This window comes from Bos indicus, chromosome 5, assembly GCF_029378745.1.
Source record: "Bos indicus isolate NIAB-ARS_2022 breed Sahiwal x Tharparkar chromosome 5, NIAB-ARS_B.indTharparkar_mat_pri_1.0, whole genome shotgun sequence".
In the NCBI taxonomy this organism is placed as follows: domain Eukaryota; kingdom Metazoa; phylum Chordata; class Mammalia; order Artiodactyla; family Bovidae; genus Bos; species Bos indicus.
In genome coordinates this window covers 56,081,421-56,100,682 of record NC_091764.1, presented here as the reverse complement: position 1 = coordinate 56,100,682, position 19,262 = coordinate 56,081,421, and the positions used below count along the sequence as shown (strand labels likewise).

The 19,262-nt window shown below is 55.2% G+C and overlaps 2 protein-coding genes across 4 annotated transcripts; one reads left to right on the top strand and one right to left on the bottom strand.

Annotated features, from left to right (window-relative positions):
* Positions 1-3,352: 3,352 nt before the first annotated feature.
* On the top strand, positions 3,353-10,347 carry GLI1 (GLI family zinc finger 1). Its single transcript, XM_019960957.2, has 11 exons — positions 3,353-3,479; positions 3,688-3,780; positions 4,046-4,241; positions 4,492-4,636; positions 4,977-5,066; positions 5,155-5,292; positions 5,608-5,757; positions 6,503-6,667; positions 7,160-7,390; positions 7,920-8,187; positions 8,567-10,347. Exons 1-11 carry the CDS (start codon positions 3,380-3,382, stop codon positions 10,306-10,308), a joined length of 3,318 nt encoding a protein of 1,105 aa, XP_019816516.1. The 5' UTR covers positions 3,353-3,379; the 3' UTR covers positions 10,309-10,347.
* A 305-nt stretch (positions 10,348-10,652) lies between these two features.
* ARHGAP9 (Rho GTPase activating protein 9) lies at positions 10,653-18,185 on the bottom strand. Of its 3 annotated transcripts, XM_019960967.2 has the most exons (17): positions 17,653-18,182; positions 17,159-17,382; positions 15,703-15,927; positions 15,399-15,512; positions 15,095-15,196; positions 14,802-14,863; positions 14,588-14,678; positions 14,306-14,401; positions 14,038-14,136; positions 13,478-13,619; positions 13,288-13,395; positions 12,841-12,939; positions 12,625-12,702; positions 12,428-12,481; positions 12,041-12,175; positions 11,567-11,672; positions 10,653-10,942 (listed from the first exon to the last, which is right to left on the bottom strand). In XM_019960967.2, exons 1-17 carry the CDS (start codon positions 17,981-17,983, stop codon positions 10,771-10,773), a joined length of 2,238 nt encoding a protein of 745 aa, XP_019816526.2. In that variant the 5' UTR covers positions 17,984-18,182; the 3' UTR covers positions 10,653-10,770. The 3 variants fall into 3 exon arrangements, with proteins under 3 accessions (XP_019816526.2, XP_070645501.1, XP_070645502.1); XM_070789400.1 differs by lacking the exon at positions 12,041-12,175 and having other exon boundaries at positions 17,653-18,185; XM_070789401.1 differs by lacking the exons at positions 17,159-17,382; positions 17,653-18,182 and adding an exon at positions 16,025-16,140.
* Between the last annotated feature and the right edge of the window lie 1,077 nt (positions 18,186-19,262).

The following is a 19,262-nucleotide window of genomic DNA, read 5'->3' as shown; positions in this document are numbered from 1 at the left end:
GCGGGCTGGGCCGGCGGGAGGGCTGGGGGCCAGGTTGGGGGGGGGTGGGGGTGGCCCTGAGGCTGCGCTGCTGTAGCCCTGTCCGCCCCCCCTCCCCACCGCACACCCCCCAGCCCAGACTCCAGCTCTGGACCGTGCATCCCGAGCCCTGCGCCCAGACGGAGGTGAGAAGGGGGGCAGGCGGGGGACCACCTGGGAGCCGTGGGGGAAGGGACCTGAGGGGATGCTCTACTTGCGAGGGACTCTGCCCAGCCGAGGGGGGAGACCAGGGGCACAGAGGCAAAATAGAGGTGGGAGAGTCTGGGATACGATACTAGAAAGTTTGGAGAATTTTTTCAGATGTGTCTCCCTTTCTCTTTTTTTCCTTCTGACAGTCTGTGTGTCTCTGTCTCAGACAACTGTGGATCTCTTTGTCTGTCTCCGCCTCTCCCATATATTAGAAACATCTCATTTTAATGAGGTTGGGATGAAGAAGTTGGGAGGACTGTTGGCTGGAGGTCTGCGTGGTAGAGAGCGAACCCCAGGTGTGACTATGAGCGCTGGGCAGGAGGACTTCAGTGTTTCTGAAAGGAGGGAACAGCTCTGGAGAGAGTCCTAGATGGGGTGTGTGAGGCGACAGGACCACTGGGGGGCGGCTGGGCTTGAACCTCTGACCTGTCTTGTGACAGATGTGTTTGCTGGTGCATGTGTTTTGAGGGAAAGGAATTGTCTTCTGGGGTCGGAAGGGGACTGGGGCAGTCAGTCTCTAGTTTAGGCCCAAGAAAGATTCTCCAAGGAGCGTGGACTCCTGGGTCCCAAGGGCTGCAGGCAGGGTGCTAAGGAGGAACTGAGGAGACCTTGTCTTGACCCTCTGACCTCAGGACCACCAGGGCAGCCGAGGGCAACCAGCAGGAGACCCCTACTGGGACTGGGCGGGACCACTGGCCGCTGCCTGACTGTGCATCCCCGTTGGCCCCCCTCCCAAACGGGAGCTGGGGACTGAGGCCCCTCCTCTGGCTCAGACCACCCTGCCTGCCCTTGGTCCCCGCTCTGAAGCCTCTTTCAGGCCCTGTGACCCCGAAACAATCCGCCCTGGGCACCTAGCTTTGGGGACAGGATTAGGGAAAGGGAATCCCATAGACTGGGGACTGAAGGTTTTAGGGCGCTGGAGAACTGGGGTCTTCATAGGATAGGTCCTTATGGTCCAGTAGAGGGAGAAGGCCGGGCAATTTCCCAGGGGGAACTTGTAAGGGCCAGCACAAGGTTGGTTTTTCCTTGGAGGCGGGGTCGAGATACCCTCCCCCCCATTATCTCCCAGGCATTCCCTACCAGGGAGTATAGACCCCGCCCTTGACGTCACTAGGGGGTTCCCGGGGGTCTGGAGGGGTTAACCCTTAGGAAGCCAGCGGGGATACCCGGGAACCTAAGGTGTCCTGGCCCCTCCCCTCCCCAGACACACCTTAATTTATTTACCCTAGTCACTTTCTCTCCGTATAATTTCTGGATTCTTCTTTTCCACCCACCAAGGGGACTCCTATTCTCTAACAGTACCCCCCCCCACCCCACCCCGCCCCGCCACGGGCGCCGATGCCAGCTCTCTGGATACACTGAGGGGAGGAGGGAAGAATGTGTCCCGCCTCTCAATCCAAACCCCTCCACCTCCACTCCGCCACTGCTCGTTCGACTAGGCTCCCGGGGCGGGCGGGGGAAGCGGAGCTGTCTGCAGCCAGAGCCTGCGGCGGCGACTTGGGTGGGCCGAGGAGGCACGGGGGCGGGGAAGGCGGGACCGGGAGAAGGGGGCGGGGCCGACTCCTGGGAGTTGGGGAGCGGGGGTGCTAGGGGGGACTCTGGAAAACTGGGAGACACAGATGATTCAGGGCTCCAGCAAGGGAACCCTAGAGCTTTCTGCTCCATCCTGCGCTCTCCTCCACACCCCCAGAAAACCTTCATTTTCTGTAGCTGGAAAAAGCGAAATATTCCTTTCACCAGTGTAAAGGGGAGACGTGGGTGGGCTGTGGCACGCGTGGGTGAGGACGGATAGCGCCCCATTTCCATCTTGGTTCTCTTGTGGCTGGACATTGGGGCTGAAAGATGACTGGGTAGGCATGTTTGGGGAAGTCTCTTTAGATTTGGGGGGTCGTTTGCTAGCCCCCGCCTCCTTAGATGAGTCATAGAGGAAGGAGGCGGGAGAAGTGTCCCCCCATCCAGCTGCCAGCCAGCTGTGCCCCCCGCCCCCCCACCAACGTAATGCCAAGGTCGAGTTGGGAGGTCTTGGTTGCAGGACCCGTATCTCCGCTAGTAAAGGAGTTAGGAAGAGTACAGCCCAGGCTGCGGGGATCGGCTGGGTCCTGGGGTCCGGGTTCCGCTCCCCATCTTACCCCGCCCTCACCCTAAATCCCAGCATCCCGGGATCACCCACCGCGCCTGCCGGCCCGCTCCCGGTCGTTCTCCACCCTACCCCGCCCCACCCCACCCTCATTCCCGGGAGACCGGAAAACCCGGGGTGGAGCAAAATCTGGAGCCTGAGGAGAAAAGTGGACAGCGGCACCCTCTTCTTCCTCACTACCTCTCTCCTCTCTAACGGATGATGACTTGTGTGTGAGTGCGCCCACGAATGTGTGTGTTTATTCTCCCAAAGCTTTTCCTCATAGTTCCTTTTCTGTTGCTCCAAAACAAACCAAAAGAGTTAGGTCAGCGCCCAGATTGAAACCACCCCTGAGTAACACCAGCTTCCATCCTTTGCACCAGCAGACCTGGGAGGGTCTCCTCAGAAACTTGCTCCCCTTCCACACAGAGTTTTCTGCCTTACAGAGCAAAGGGCAGATCATCTAGGCTCCCTCCTGGCCCTGTGAGCCTGTCTGGGCTGTGGCGAGGGCTCCCTCTGCTGGACACTGGAGAGGTTGTAGACCGGCTGTCCACGAGCAACAGATGAAGGAAAGGGAGAGGGGCTCAGGCTGATCAGCCAGCCCAGAGCTTGAGGTCAGTCACTCCTCCTCCTGAGCTCCCCCATCCCATCCCTGAAGGCTGGCCCCATGGTCAGAAGAAACAGGACCCATGGTATAAAAAGCACTTGAAGCTCCTAGTCACAATTTTAGTCCACAACACTCCCCCAACACACACACACTCACACACACACTCCATCCAGGCAGAGCTCCTCCCTAGTTCCTAAAAAGATCTCCAAGACTGCCTCTGTCTCTATGGGACTTCTCTCCGTAATCTCCCCTAGCTGAGCGATGCTTGTTTCAACTTGATTTTCCATGGCAGATGTCTTGGAGGTAATCTGCCCATGGTTCTGGGCCTGAGTGACTTATCTGACCTTCCATATTTCCCTCCTGCCTTTGTAACCTGCAGGTCTCCCTTCCCCTCCTGCAGTGACCCACACACACTCCTCTGAGACACCATGTTCAACTCGATGACCCCACCACCAGTCAGTAGCTATGGCGAGCCCTGTTGTCTCCGGCCCCTCCCCAGTCAGGGGGCCCCCGGCATGGGGACAGAAGGTCAGTACATACACCAGTCCCTGGACCTTGACTACTGGCAGATCTCTCACCCAGCCCCAGGGGTCCCTCTTCTATCCCATTCCAGTTTCCATATACAAAAAGATTTGCGGTCCCATGCCATATGGGATTGGGCCTTACTTGGGCTTTCAAGATGGACTGCATGTGTCCTTCATTCCCATGCCCCATTCCAGCTGTATCTCTTTCCTAGGACTGCCAGGTCTGCCCTTCTGTCATCAGGCCACCCTCATGCCCGGCCCCCACAGTTATGGGCCAGCCAGAGAAGCCAACAGCTGCACGGAGGGTGAGGCCTCAGGCAACCTGTCTTTCCTTTCTGTCCCTTTGGGATTTGTCCTGAGGAAGAAAGTTGGAGGGTAGGGGATATACCTTGGAAAAGGAAATGCCTAGAGATGGGATTCAGGAGTCAGAGCATGATCAGAAGGTCACAGATGAGGTCAACAGGGCAGTGTCTAGTGTTATTTCTTTTTGCTGAGAGTCAGTCCTCATGGGTTGGATGCATAAGGGGCCTACTCCTTTACCGTATCTACCTCCCCTGTTTCCTGCCCCAGTGCCACTGTTTCCTCCTCCCCGGAGTGCAGTCAAATTGACCAAGAAGCGGGCACTCTCCATCTCACCTCTGTCGGACACCAGCCTGGACCTGCAGACAGTTATCCGCACCTCACCCAGCTCCCTCGTGGCCTTCATCAACTCACGCTGTGCATCTCCGGGGGGTTCCTATGGTCACCTCTCCATCGGCACCATGAGGTGCAGACAGCCTCGAGCTAAGAGGCCCCTAAGACCCTGCCAAATCCCATTAGAAGCCTCAAAGCCCTCCAAACCACCTGATCTTTGAATCCTTATTGTTTCAAAGTGTGGAAGTCCTCCTCTATACTTCCCCTGGGCTGCCTCCACTGTTTCCCATACTGTCTTCCAGAAACCTTCCAAAGAGCCCAGGAACTCCTGAGGCTTTCTGAGATGACAGTCCTACATAATTGCCTCTCCTCCTCCTCCACAGCCCATCTCTGGGATTCTCACCCCAGATGAACCACCAGAAAGGGACCTCACCTTCTTTTGGGGTCCAGCCCTGTGGTCCCCATGACCCCACGCAGAGTGGGATGATGCCGCATCCTCAGTCCCGGGGACCCCTCCCAACGTGCCAGGTAAGAATCACCTGATTTCCCTCAGTTCAGGGTAGATGGGTGGTGGGCTTTTTTTTTTTTTAGAGGAAAGGCAAAGGAAGAATAGAGAACGTAAAAGTTTTCAGTGCCAGAAAAATAAAGGAGTATGGCTGCCGGGGGTTGGCTCCTTGAGGTTCAGTCAGTCTCTTCCAAGTGAGACCCCACCTTTCGCTCACCCCATTCACCAGTGCAGTCTAAGGAGGAAGTCAAACTCAGGGGTTGCAGCTGCTAGGGTGGGACACTCAGGGCTGGAAGACTTGGCTGGGGTCCCTTTTCCTCCTCCCACTTCTACCTTCATCATCCTCACCTTCCTTTGGGAAAGCTGAAGTCTGAGCTGGGTGTGCTGGTTAACAAGTGCCCGGAGGAGCCCTTGGAAGGTGATATGTCCAGTCCCAACTCCTCGAGCACACAGGTAATGGGGAGGGGGAGCTTTACCTCTGGAACCTGAGCGAAACAAAAGCTGTCACCAGGTGACCCTAGGGTTTTCTCTCCTACCCTAGGATCCACTGCTGGGGATGCTGGATGGGCGGGAGGACCTAGAGAGAGAAGAGAAACCTGAGCCTGACTCTGTGTATGAGACTGACTGTCGCTGGGATGGCTGCAGTCAGGAATTCGACTCCCAGGAGCAACTGGTGCATGTGAGCCCTGGGGGGTAACAGGAATGCTTGCTGGAGCCTGTAGGACATTCTGGGTGGGACATGGTGGAGTCAGGCTAAGGGCAGGGGGTCAAAGATGGGATACCCAGTGGGTAGGCAGAAACTCAAGAGGAGCTGTAGCTTTGTTTAGAAACGTGGAGGAATGGAGATGTGGGCTCTGATCTTCTTCCTGCCTTTTCTTTCCCCATGACAAGAAGTCATGGAGGGATATGGTGGGGTGGGGAGGTCAAGAGAAGGTCTGTTCTGGATCTCAGGGGTATAGGGAACCTCGGAGAGCCTCTGCATCTTCTCCCTCAGCACATCAACAGTGAGCACATCCATGGAGAGCGGAAGGAGTTCGTGTGCCATTGGGGGGGCTGCTCCAGGGAGCTGAGGCCCTTCAAAGCCCAGTACATGCTGGTGGTGCACATGCGCAGACACACGGGCGAGAAGCCACATAAGTGCACGGTGAGGCACCCCCTCCCCAAGCTCAGGGGCCCTTCCTAAATCAAGGCTCCCCACAAAGGCAGGGGCCAATCTGACTTTTGCCATCACAGGTCTCTTCCTCCACAAACAAACATTTAAAAATTGTGTTGTATTGACTGCATTGGTATAAAGATGAACATATTGACGTTACGTTAGAACACTTTCTTGGACCTAAAAGCTAATTCCCCCCCTCTTTTTTTTTAAAGAAATTAAAACATTTTTGTGGGCACCAGACAGTACAGTGGACCTAGGCACTGTGCTCGCAACTTGGCTTAATGGAGAAGCCCTGGACTGAGGACACCCACTCCCAGGATGACCCCATTTTAACACAGTCTAGGCTCCCCAGGCAGGGAGATGTGCTCTGACTTGATCCAGAGTGCTCGCTGCCTCATCTCCACATCCCTGCAGGCAGAGTGCCTCCAGCTACTTCTGTCCCCTCAGCTCTTGCCTACCCTTGTCCCTGAATTTTGGGAATTCTATAGTCCCAGCACTCTCCCATCTCCCCCCTCCTCCCCTGCACTGCATAGCATGTGGGATCTTAGTTTCCTAACCAGGGATTGAACTCAAGTTCCCTACATCAGAAGCACAGCGTCTTAGTCACTGGACCACCAGGGAAGTCCCACGCTTGAGTTATATTCTCTGACGTATGTCCCTTTTGAGATTCAGGGTTCCGCTAATCTCCATGTCCTTCTGTCTGAGAGCCATCCTTTGACCCCATATCTCCTAGTTTGAGGGGTGCCGGAAGTCATACTCACGCCTGGAAAATCTGAAGACGCACCTGCGGTCACACACTGGTGAGAAGCCATACATGTGTGAGCATGAGGGCTGCAGTAAAGCCTTCAGCAATGCCAGTGACCGAGCCAAGCACCAGAATCGGACCCATTCCAATGAGGTGAATAGCCCACTCAAGAGACCCTCCTCCCCACTTAAAGAAGCCACCTACTGGGGAGCTTCCCCCATAAGAAATCCCTTAGCCCAGCACCCACTTCACATAGGTGAGTTCCCCTCTACCCGTATAATTCACCTGGAGAAGGTCTTTCTGAAACCAAGAATTTCCACTTACTATCCCTCCCCCACCTCTAACCAGTCAAAGGGCTAAGCTAAAATAGACCCATTCTAACTAGGGTACCTTCAACCCCTGAATTTATGAGGCCTTACAGCCCTGGGTTCATCCCCTCCCCTTTCCCAGGCCTATCCATTTTCCTAATCTTCCCCTTGATCTTTTCATCCTTAACTCCAAGGGCCCTACTCTCCTTCCTTCCATGGGTGCCATGCCTTCCTTCCTGAGTCCCCTTGTCTTCACTTAACACTACCACTTTTTCCCATTTCTTCTGCATTGTCCTGATTTGACTCTTGCCTGCTATCTTCACTCTCCACTCAACAGAAGCCCTACGTGTGTAAACTCCCTGGCTGCACCAAACGCTACACAGATCCCAGCTCGCTCAGGAAACATGTCAAGACAGTACACGGTCCTGATGCCCACGTGACCAAGCGGCATCGAGGAGACGGCCCCCTGCCCCGGGCACCGGCTCTTTCCTCAGTGGAACCCAAGAGGGAGCGGGACGGAGGCCCCATTAGGGAGGAGAGCAGACTGACTGTGCCGGAGGGTGCCATGGTGAGGCAACACCCTGCCTCCATACCCCTGCCTGCCCCGCCAACATCTTTCTAGCCCCTTCCAACTGGTCCATCTCCTTCTATGCTCATCTCTCTTCTGTGGCTGGTCCCCAGTCCCTTATCCGAGTGTTGCTCCTTAGGCTACCTCAAATCTAGGGATTTTACTGTAATTCATTAGTGCCTGGGTCCAACAAGCTCATATAGAAATTAGTGTATTATTTTAGGCCTTCTACCAGTATAATTTCAGGTATGCCTCAAAACAACTTCATGAGAAGGGAACTTACTCTTGTCATTTTCAGATGAAGAAACTTAGAGAAATTGTCCAAGGTCATAGAGCACAAATTGGACTTGAGGTAGTCTAGGTTCTTTTCATCAGCAACTTTCCCCTAGTTCACCTGTGTCTTTCACTTGATCAGCCCTCTCTACACCTGTAAGCAGTCACTGGGACACAGGCTCTAGTCACTCACCAAGTTCAAGGAGTTGTGGGGAAGGAGGACGGGCGCCTCCTTCAGCCCTCCTCTTCCCCACAGAAGCCACAGCCGAGTCCTGGGGCCCAGTCGTCCTGCAGCAGTGACCACTCCCCAGCAGGCAGCGCGGCCAATACAGACAGCGGTGTGGAAATGACTGGAAATGCAGGGGGCAGCACGGAGGACCTGTCCAGCTTGGATGAGGGGCCTTGCCTTGCGGGAACCGGGCTGTCTACTCTTCGCCGCCTTGAGAACCTCAGGCTGGACCAGCTACATCAGTTCCGGCCGATGGGGCCCCGGGGCCTCAAACTGCCCAGCTTGACCCACACTGGTGAGTGATGGGTGTGGGGCGTGGTTGCAGGGCTGAGATCTGGCCCTTCTCTGAGACTGGAAGAAGACTTCACCTTTCAGGGCTGCTGTACAATTAGAAAAAGGTCCCCTTTCCTCAAGATACTTTTCTTCCATCTATCAGAAAATTGTTCTTTTGAATGCTATCTTCTTTGATTGTGCAGTGTACAATCTGTAGGACTGTTCACAGCAACCCTGAATCTCTGGTGACTGAGAAGCAGAAAGGGAATGAGAGAAGGAGGGGAGAGAACTGAGTGGCTAGAGTTAAGGAGCCTTCCCTGGAATTCTAGGACAAGGCTTCCCCTTGGGGGAGGCAGGGTGAAATTCAGAGGGCTCCCTGGCCAGCCTGTCTTTTCTTGCAGGCACTCCTGGCTCTCGCCGTCTGGGCGCCCCAGTATCTCTTGACCGCCGCAGCAGCAGCTCCAGCAGTGTCAGTTCAGCCTATACTGTCAGCCGCCGCTCCTCCCTTGCCTCCCCTTTCCCCCCTGGTTCCCCACCAGAGAACGGGGCATCCTCTCTGCCTGGCCTCACGCCTGCCCAGCACTACCTGCTCCGGGCCAGATATGCTTCAGCCAGGGGAGGTGGTACCCCACCCACTGCAGCACCCAGCCTGGATCGGACGGGGGCTCTTCCTGCACCTCCCTGGAGAAGCCGAGCTGAGTATCCAGGATACAACCCCAATGTAGGGGTCACCCGGAGAGCCAGTGACCCAGCCCGATCTGTTGACCGCCCTGCCCCAGCCAGAGTCCAGAGGTTCAAGAGTTTGGGCTGTGTCCACAACACCCCCACAGTGGTAGGAGGAGGACAGAACTTCGATCCCCAACTCCCAACCTCTGTCTACTCACCACAGCCCCCCAGCATCACTGAGAATGTCTCCATGGATACCAGAGGGCTACGCGAGGAGCCAGAGGTTGGGACCTCCATGATGGGCAGTGGTCTGAACCCCTATATGGACTTCCCACCTGCTGATACTCTGGGATATGGAGGGCCTGAGGCGGCAGCAGCTGAGCCTTATGGAGCTAGAGGGCCCGGCTCCCTGCCTCTTGGGCCTGGTCCACCCACCAACTATGGCCCCAACCCCTGTCCCCAGCAGGTTCCCTATTCTGAACCAACCCCAGAAACATGGAGTGAGTTCCCTTCCCACTCTGGGCTCTACTCAGGCCCCAAGGCTCCAGCTGGAGCCTACAGCCAGTGTCCTCGTCTTGAACATTATGGACAAGTGCAAGTGAAGCCAGAACAGGGGTGCCCCGTGGGTTCTGACGCCACAGGACTGGCACCCTGCCTCAATGCCCACCCCAATGAGGGGCCTCCCCGCTCACAGCCTCTGTTCTCCCACTACCCACAGCCTCCCCCTCCCCAGTATCCCCAGTCAGGTTCCTACACCCAGCCACCTCCTGATTATCTGCCTTCAGAAGCCAGGCCCAGCCTGGATTTCGAGTCCCCCACTCATTCTACAGGACACCTCAAGGCGCAGCTTGTGTGTAATTATGTTCAGTCTCAACAGGAGCTGCTGTGGGACAGTGGAGGCAGGGGAGACCCTCCAGTCCAAGAACCTCTCTATCAGAGTCCCAAGTTTCTGGGGGGTTCCCAGGTCAGCCCAAGCCCTGCCAAGGCCCCAGTGGCCACATATGGACCTGGCTTTGCACCTAATATGCCCAATCACAAGCCAGGCTCCTATCCTACCCCTTCATGCCATGAAAATTTTGCAGTAGGGGCCAACAAAGCTTCCCATAGGGCAGCAGCACCACCCCGACTTCTACCCCCACTACCGGCTTGCTATGGGCCCCTCAAGGCAGGGGGCACCAACCCCAGCTGTGGCCATCCTGAGGTGGGCAGGCTGGGAGGGGGCCCCGCCTTGTACCCTCCTCCTGAAGGGCAGGTGTGTAACCCTCTGGACTCTCTTGATCTCGACAACACGCAGCTGGACTTTGTGGCTATTCTGGATGAGGCCCAGGGGCTGAGTCCTCCCCCTTCTCACAATCAGAGGGACAGCTCTGAACACACCCCACCTCCCTCTGGGACCCCTAACATGGCCGTGGGCAACATGAGTGTGTTACTAGGATCTCTGCCTGGGGAGACACAGTTCCTCAATTCTAGTGCTTAAAGAGTGGGGGACCACAGATCCACATTTCCTGAGGGGTTTCCATCCCCACCAGGAAGTCCAGAGGAGGAGCCATAGCCCCCTGGGATGCCCCAGGGATGGGAGGGGTGGGCTGGGGCTGTACACAGTCTAAATATATTTGGGGAGGAATTTTATAATGACACTGTTTCCTGATAATAAAGGAACTGCATCAGAAAGAGCCCTGCTTTATAATGTGAGTATCTGGGGGAGGGGTAACGGCCAGGAACTAGAGAAGCAGGGGCTAGTCCAGCCACCTTCCTCTTTAGAGAAGTTTCCTCATCCTATCCCAGGCCCTCAGCTCAGACTCACAAAGGTGGAGACGGCTATCTGGGAGACACAGGATTTAAAGGGATGTCCTCAAAACAGAACACCCCCCACCCTCGCCCCCACCAAAGGCTACCCAACAGAGATCACTGGAAATACGTTTTCTCTTCTTTGCCCCAGTCAGGGAAAGACTCTGGTGAAGTTGGTGAGCATCAGCTGGACGACCTGCCCAGGGTAGAGGACATGGGCCACTGGATCCGATGTCTCCTGCTCCGGCCGAAATAGGGTTGGTCCAAACACAATTCCCAGGTTGTGGGGGGTCATGCGGTTCTTGTCTGAGTGTGCTATCACCCTGTGGGTAAAAGCCAAGAGACGGGGCCATAGTATAGCAGCTTTGCCACTTCAAATAAATCTAACCCATCAAAGGTTTGAGGACGAATCCACTTTGGGGCCCTTCCATGTGGTAGTTGAAGAAAACCAAGGAAAGAGCCACCAGGGGGACAGAGCTGAGATCAGTGGAGAAACCTTCAGGATTCAACCTTCATGACGCAACCTAGGATATACCCGCCTCTTCCTGACTTCAGAGACTGCCCCTAGAGTCCTCTCTGCTCAACATTTGGGAGGTTTTCATTCAAATGCCTATCCTCTCTCAGAGGTCACTGCCCAGCTCTGCCAAATAAGTCAACCCCACTGTCCCAGTGAAAGACAAAGGCAGAAGGAAGTTTTCCTTCTTTTCCCCTTATTTCTCTCACAGCATCCCTGGACTTGTCTTGTTCCCTAGTTCCTCATTTGATGCTGATTGAGCAAAAAAGGTTTTGACCCTGGCAATATATCCTCTGCACAGAGTGCCTATTTCCTCAATGACCCACTAACCTTCGGTGTTTCCCTACCTTCTCCCCATCTGAACACAGGGTCCCGGCTGCAGGCCCCACCCCACCCTCCCCTGACATGAACAAAGATATTCAGTCTTCCTGACCTGCATAAATGCTCCAGGAGGTACCGCAGAGTGTCATGGTTGGGCTTTGGCATTGAGCTTATTAATTCTTGTATTTGAGAGAGGCACTGTTCTGATTCAGTGAGGGCTAGAGAGAAAGAGTGACAGGAAGGGCATGGGAGTGAGGTTAGGAAAGGTGTTAGGGCAGACTGGGTAACCTCAGTATCCTTTCTGGTGCTTGGGGAAGACATCATTAATCGGTCATAGCTTTCTTTCTCACGGAGTCCAACTACAATCTTAGAATTCTTTTTAACTCAGCCCTCTAAACACTCACACACACACACACACACACACACACACACAACTGGAGTGGGCACATTAATTGAAAATTAATTTCCATCTCTGTATTCAGGCTGGGACAGAGGAGTGGAAGGGAACCTCTACTCTACTCTTTTATCACTCATGCTTCCCCCCTGCCCCGTATCAAGGCTCTTGCCCAAAGCTCCCATCCTTTACCAACGGCAGCACGAAAATCGGGCAGCAGTAGTGAGGGCACCAGAGGCTGGGGTAGCTCCCTAAGAAAAAGTTTCAGGGCTCCTGTGATCACATGAATGTCATCCCATTCAGCACTGTCCAAATCTAATCGGCCTTCTGGAAGGAGAAGGAGGTACAGAGGGGCTCAGGGCTCATGAAGGGTTAGAGGGACCCAGAGACTGAGAGATCAGGAGTTTAGGGAAAGATCCAGTGAAGGCAGACCATGGAGGACCTAGTGGGGTCCACAGTGGGGCAGAGATCGGGATGAGAACAACCCCCCACCCCAGGAGCAGGACATGGGGGAGCCCACAGGGAGCAGGGATGGTATGGAAGACTTTTAAAGGTTGAAGGGGCCTTCCATGGAAGTACCTTGTCCTGGCTGTTCTGGAAACATGTACCTCCCATCGGAAGTGATGGCCCGTTCTGCAACAAGTAAAAGAAATCAAGAGCTAAGACATATAGCTCCAGCCAGAAGACCTCCCCGGTTCTGCCAGCTCCCTCACTCAGACCTTTGGGTTCTAAGACATGAATTTCTTAGTACCACCACCTGCCCACAGCCTTCTCACCTCTGTCCACCAAGAAGCGAAGCTTCTGGACCACTGCCAAGTTCCCGCTCACCCGGTAAATGCCATCCACATCCAGACCTGGGAGATGAGGCAGGGAGCAGATAAAGATTCTTGATCTAAAATGTGTGCTGGTGAGGGTGGAGAGACAAAGGGCACACTAGGGTGGGGGAGGTGGGGCTTTGGCCGGTTAGAAGGGGGAGACTCTGGGAAAGTGACCTCTCTTGTCCACAGCAGCAACGCAGAGCCGCACAAAGCTGGGCACGGTGTCCCCCTCCCGCTGGCACAGTGACTCCAACTGGCAGCCGAACACCTGGTCTGGGGAGACACAGAATGAGGTGGGAAGCCAGTGATGGTGTCACCCATGGAGGCTCTTTCCAGCACAGGTCTTCACCCCAAAGTTGGGCTGGCTCTCCTGCCTGCCTGAGCAAGGAGGTACACCCCCTCCCTGCAACAATCAGCTGTAGGGAGCAAGCCAAGGGGGAAGTATTGGTCTCAGAAGACTGCTGATCTAGTTCTGGGAAGCTCTACCCTGAGCCTCGCTGAAGTTTTCTCATCCAGGACAAGCTGATGCCCAGATCCGGAATGTAAATAAAAGTGCTTGCAGAAACACTAAAGTAGGCACGAACGAAGGAGAAGGGTACCAGGCGGTCCAGCCCCCCTCACCTCGGAGCAGACCCCGCTCCTGCAGGGTTTGCAAGGGCGGTCTCTTGGCGATTAGCCGCTTTAGTTTATTCCGCACGCGGTTCTGCTCCGCTGTTTCGGGACACCGACCTGCAGCAGCAAGTGCAGCGTGAGGGCGGCGGCGGCGGCGGCTCGGAGGAGCGGGGTAAAAGCCCCCAGGCCCGCCCCTTACTGGAGCTCCGGCGGCCGCCGATCCTTAGCAGAGACTTGGACACTGGTTCCGACTCCTCTTCCTCGTCCTCCCCGGGGCTCAGCTCCTCCAGTTCCGCAGGTCCCGAGCCTGACAGACGCCCCTCCAGGGGGTTCTCTCGATCCTAGATCCGCACCGCAGTGTTAGTCGCTCAGTTGTGTCCGACTCTTTGCGACCCCATGGACTGTAACCCGCCAGGCTCCTCTGTCCTTGGGATTCTCCAGGCAAGAATACTGGAGTGGGTTGCCATGCCCTCCTCCAGGGGATCTTCCCGACCGAGGGATCGAACCCGGATCTCCTGCATTGCAGGCAGATTCTTCACCGTCTGTGCCACCAGGGAGGCCGCACCGCAAGATGGGCCGAATCAGAGTTGGGAAGAGAACCAGGAGAGAGAGACATCTGCACCGCCGACCCGGCTGCTGGGGTCCCCTACCTCCCAGGCCTACCCTCCACCAGGAGGCCACTGTGTCCCTCATCCATGACCCCTGCATCCTACAGTTCCTCCTCCACTCCTTCTGCCCGCCCACTCCCACCCCTCTCACCAGGCGTTCGATGACCGCCCGCAGCGCGCTGTGCCAGGCTCGCAGCTCAGCCTCCTGGTCAGACTGAAGCAGGAATTCGTGGCCCGGGACCGTGCGGATCTGAGGGGCCCGCGGGGAAAAGCAGGGGAGAGGGGGCGGTCAGCGGGAAGGAGCAAGAAAAGCAGGGAGGCCGAGCGGGAGACCCCCGAGTGGGAAATTAGGGGCGAGCCCTCGGGGCTGGTGCGCATTGGGTTGGGGGGACAGGGGAAATGAGAGGGCGGGCACTCACGTGCAGGACGTGGCGGCGGCTGGACAGGTGGCGGCCGTGGGCCAGGGCCGCCCCCCGCAGGTCCACGCTGCTCTCGGGCCGGCTACCCGCTGGTCCCTGGCAACGAGGGGGGAAACTGAGGCCAGGGCGCTGCTCGCCTCACTGCCTCCCTCACCCGGAGGCCTGCGAGGACTGGTGACCTTGCCAGCCCCACCTCCGCCCCCGCAGCTGGCCTAAGGTGAGTAGAAAGGGTGCCGGAACCCCTCCAGCTCCCCGCCCCCTGCGCCCCTCCCTCACACTCACCCAGGCAGTGGCGGGGGCGGTCGGCGGCGGTTCTCGGTAGAACACCAGGCTGTTACCCGCTAATACCACCCAAGAGGGGCCCCAGTTCTTCCTGCAGGGGCGGTGGTAATAGAGCAAAGGTCATTGAGAGTCACATAGAGGAGGGCCTCTCCCAACCCTCCGCGCTACCCGCGAACCCTCCAGCCGCAGCCCGGGCTGTGTTCCCAGTTCTCACCGGAGCTTGCGCCCGCCCTGGGCGATCTTGGTCATATTGAGCAGGCCCGACTTTTCCACCTCCTGGGAAGTGGCAGGAAGGGCCTCAATAAGTCACCCAGCGCCCCCACAGTCACCATGGCTCTCCCCCAGGGGATCTCCCAGGAGTGAGAACCTTTAAGGTTTGACCGGATGGGTGCTCGGTGAGAGAGTACCCAGAGATCACTCAGAAAGAGGAAGGCCTTTCTGCAGGAGCAAGAACTGGGGGCTGGGGCAGGGAGGATTTTGGCGTTCACAAGGAAAACAGAGACTTACGTGAGGGTCATCTAGGACCGTCGGCAGAGGCCGAGGGCACTGCAAAGATGAAGGCTTGCCAGGGTCCAGCTGGGAGGTGCGTCTACAGAGGTAGGGTGAACCCTGAGGGAGGGGATTGGAGAAACAGGTGGGGAAACCTTTAACTAAGGAGTCCCTGGCTGTAGGGGGAAGAGGGATGCGGATGTGGGTGTGAGGCAGGGGGTTGCTGGGGTAATGTCTCCAGTAAAGAGAATATCTCAAGTAAAAGAGAAAGTCGAAAAAGATGGCTTTTCCGAATGTGATCAGGAGGAGGAAGGGATCTCACCTGGGAGTCGAAAAGCTCTGATGTCTTGGGACCAGATTCTTCGTCCTTTGCCTGAGGCTGCAGGATACCATTGTCCCTATTCAACGTCTGTGTCCCCTCCATGGAGCTGGGGTTCTGGACAGAGGGAAAGGTAAAACTGCACCCATCGAAACGCCATCTCTGTTGGCTCTCAAAGCCCTTCTCACAATTTTTTGATTCTTCTGATCTTCTGAGAGTCCCAGTGAGAAAACATGCTACTTTGGGGATCAGGAGGGAAAAGGAGGAGACTCAAGGGACAAGGGACAAGAAGGAGGGAAGGTCTCACCGTCTCTCGGGTTCGAGTGTGGCGTGGGGGCTTCCAGGATTTACAGCCAGTCAGTGAATTTATGTAGAAGCAGCGTCCAGAGTTGGGGTCCAAGTGCTGCTCCCAGGCGTCCAGCCTCTGCAGTGGGGGGCACGAGGGGCTTGAGGGCGGGGACCGGGGACAGCGGCGAAGGTCCACCAGGTTGCAGTACACAGGGGCCTTTGACATGAGGGTCTGGGGTCTTGCCTGCAAGCAAAGGGGGAAGAAAGGTCGTTATTCTGCTGGGCCCCTCCCCAATCTCCTCTCTAACCACCCCCTCCTCTCTCCACCACCATATTCTCACCACCAGCTCCTGTCTGGGTTGACCCAGGTACTGAGGAGGAAACCCTAGTCCCCAGTGGTTGTTTTTTTTTTTTTTTCTTTGACTCCCTCCCTCACAGACTTTGCTTTTCTCCTCACTTCCTGTTGCCAACTTCCCTCCTCCCCCACCCCACCCCCACCGGAGGACCTCAGGAAAGGGGAACAGGCTTTTCTCGAGTGGAGGGAGGGGCAGCGTCCCACCCTCATATCCTCCAGAGTATAAGGAGATGGAGAGGGGTCAGAGAGCCCTGCTAGCTAGCAAAGTATGAGAGAGGAGGGGCCATTTTTCACCCACTAGTAAGTAAGAGAGAGGTGAAGAGCCAAATCTTCAGGAAGATCAAAGGAGTTACATCTCTAGAAAAAGAAGTTACATCTCTAGAGGAAACTTGCTAGTAACCTGAGCTAGCATGACCGAACACAGCAAAAAAAAAAAAACAAAAACAAAAAACCCTGCACTGGGCCAGGAGTCAGGAGGCTGAGACAAGGAGAGCAAAGCTGAGCAGGCCTTTCAGTCCCTCTATCATTTTGTAGTTTCCACATAGCCTCAGGATCTTTGCTACTTGCTGTCCCAGAGCTAGAATTCCATCTCTCATCTCGTTTATTTCAGGGCTGTTTCTTTCTCCTTATTCAGATTCAACTCTGTTATTTCCTCAGAGATGCCTCCCTAGACCAGTCATCCTTCACCACATTTAGCTTCTTGGTAGCAATGGCACCCCACTCCAGTACTCTTGCCTGGAAAATCCCATGGACAGAGGAGCCTGCTAGGCTGCAGTCCATGAGGTCGCTAGGAGTCGGACACGACTGAGTGACTTCACTTTCACTTTTCACTTTCATGCGTTGGAGAAGGAAATGGCAACCCACTCCAGTGTTCTTGCCTGGAGAATCCCAGGGACAGAGGAGCCTGGTGGGCTGCTGTCTCTGGGGTCGCACAGAGTCGGACACGACTGAAGCGACTTAGCAGCAGCAGCGCTTATTAGTTTCAAAGGCTTTCTTATTTATGTGTTCATCATCCCCATGGGAATCCCTGGAGGGCAGAGATTCTGTCTGTCCTGTTGGCCAATGTGCCTAGAACTGAGCCCAGCAGTGACAATTGCTCCAAAGAGGTGCTATGACTCACCACGTTGGCATCGGTCTTGGTCAGCAAGTTTTCCTGAGAAAGGGATCTTCCACTTGGTCCTTCCCGGAAGGGCTTCAGGAGGCTGGGCCTCAAGTTGGTAACACTGACACTTCTACACATTTTAGGGGGAAGGGGAGGAGGCTGCTCCGATGTAGCCTGGGCTCTGCCTGGGGGTTCCTGACACAGGTTCATCTCCTCCAGGGAGCCAGGAAGTAACTTTGGCCCTGGAAACAGAGAAATGGAAAGAGTTGGAGGCAGGGTCCCCCCAGGGTTCTTGGCTAGGTCCCCCATCCTGAGGGCTCACAGGAAAAGAGCAAGTGGAAAATTACATGAGATCTAGGAGGCTTGAGACTAGGAAGGAGGGGCAATGGGGACACCACGGAGGGGAGAAGGAGTAGGAGTCGAGGGTCAGCAGAAGCTTGGGGGAAGGAGATCTTTCCAATAATTCCCAGAAGCCAGGGAGGTAGGAAGGCGATGGGGGAGGACCTACTCACCATGAGTCCAGAGAGATTGGCTGGGGGTGATGGTCGTTGGGCTGTGGGAAGGGCTAGATTCCTCTATCATGTAGGCAGCTGGGACAAAGACGGGGCGAGAGGTGGATGGTGCTCCCAGGCGCCTTGCTAACCACCAGTCTGAGTTGGTCTTTCGAAGCAGTAGGAACCTGTCTCCTTCAGCCAAAGACACCTGCCGGCCATCTGCCCCAGTGTAAGTAAAGGCATAGAGAGCACAGAGCTGGGATCCCCTAGAAGGGCTTCGGGACCCCAGCCCCAAGTTTCCCCAGGTGCTTGGCCACCACCGGCCTGATAGCATTGTTGTCAATACCATCACCTATGGGAAAATGGGGTGATGGAGATCCAGAAAAAGACAGGACTGACTGCTTGCAGGCAGAGAGACATGGTTCTAAGAGCAGTTTGGGGCAGAAGATAAGAACAGAAACCCTGTCATGAGAGGAGAGGGTAAGGCAGAAGACCCAAATGGGGGTCAGTAAGAGGTTTTGGGGTCTGAGAAGTCCTGGGTGATGTGTCTAATGAGGAAGTACATAAGTAAGGTGAGAGAGGATGTGGTCAGCAGGGCTGCGAGACCAGCACGGCAGGAAGTCAGAGGAGGGGATCTAGTTGGGTGATTTTCCTCCAAGTACCTTCCGGGGCCCAACAGAAGATCTAGGGACAGGAGGAGCTGGCCCTGAATGGTGATGGGACTCTTGAGCTGAACACAGGAAGATGAAGAGAAAGAATCAGGTTTGAGATAGAACACAGGCAAAGAGTTAATGGATGACAAAGATACAAAAATTTGTGACTCTTTATTAAATTTACACAAGGACCAATATTTCCATTACTGATAGCCACAGACCTGAAGCTGTGTGCTTCCTGTCTGATTCAGAAAAACATCAAGACAGAGAAACAGAGAGCCAGAGAAATAGTAAGATCAAATTGGAGAGAAAGTGGTTAGGAGAAACACAGAGGGGTTCAGTTTGAGGAAAAGGTAAAATCAATTTAGGATGTATTTTGGGGACCTGAGAAACACTGATATGATCCTTGGTACGTAAGTCTCTTGGGTGGGACCCTACTTTAGTGTGTGGGTTCATTAATTCATGCTCTTAACAAGGGTTGGCTGACCACCTCCTGTGTGAAAAGAACAGCGTCAGCTACTGGAGATACGAGAAGGGAAGGAGAGAGACATAGCCCTTGCCCTCTCAAAGCTTAAAGACAGATATCAACTAATGACATAATAAATGTATTAATTACAATTGAATCAGGGACTATGGACAAATAGCACAGGATGCTTTGACAGCTTATGGGGGTGGATGAAGGATTAATGTCCGTTTCTCCCTGGTTGAAGATGGGAACTGACCCCCACTGTCTATTGCCAGAACTTTAAGCCCCAGAACTTAGTGCTTCCTCCTTACCTGATCATTCCTCTTCTCCCCTTCTCTCAGTTTCTCTCCTGCAAGTCACAGGCTTGCTCTCTGGCTTTGGAGACCTGGAATAGGGAGGGCCCCACCTTCTTGGTGACATCAGAGAGCCAGGTCTCCTCCCCTGACACCTGATCTGAGGCCTGGGTTGCCAATACTGGGATTCTGCCTTGGTGATCTTCTTCTTAGTTT

What these genes read in the sequence shown, in the direction of transcription:
- GLI1 (XM_019960957.2), top strand. Translation starts at nt 3,380, where the DNA reads ATGTTCAACTCGATGACCCCACCACCAGTCAGTAGCTATGGCGAGCCC. An exon ending in CCAACTCCTCGAGCACACAG is followed by an intron (nt 5,067 to 5,154) that starts GTAATGGGGAGG and finishes CTCCTACCCTAG; the next exon opens with GATCCACTGCTGGGGATGCT. An exon ending in CCCAGGAGCAACTGGTGCAT is followed by an intron (nt 5,293 to 5,607) that starts GTGAGCCCTGGG and finishes CTTCTCCCTCAG; the next exon opens with CACATCAACAGTGAGCACAT.
- ARHGAP9 (XM_019960967.2), bottom strand. Translation starts at nt 17,983, where the DNA reads ATGGTATTGACAACAATGCTATCAGGCCGGTGGTGGCCAAGCACCTGG. An exon ending in CAGAGCTTTTCGACTCCCAG is followed by an intron (nt 15,197 to 15,398) that starts GTGAGATCCCTT and finishes CCCCTCCCTCAG; the next exon opens with GGTTCACCCTACCTCTGTAG. An exon ending in TGCTGCTGTGGACAAGAGAG is followed by an intron (nt 12,703 to 12,840) that starts GTCACTTTCCCA and finishes CTCATCTCCCAG; the next exon opens with GTCTGGATGTGGATGGCATT.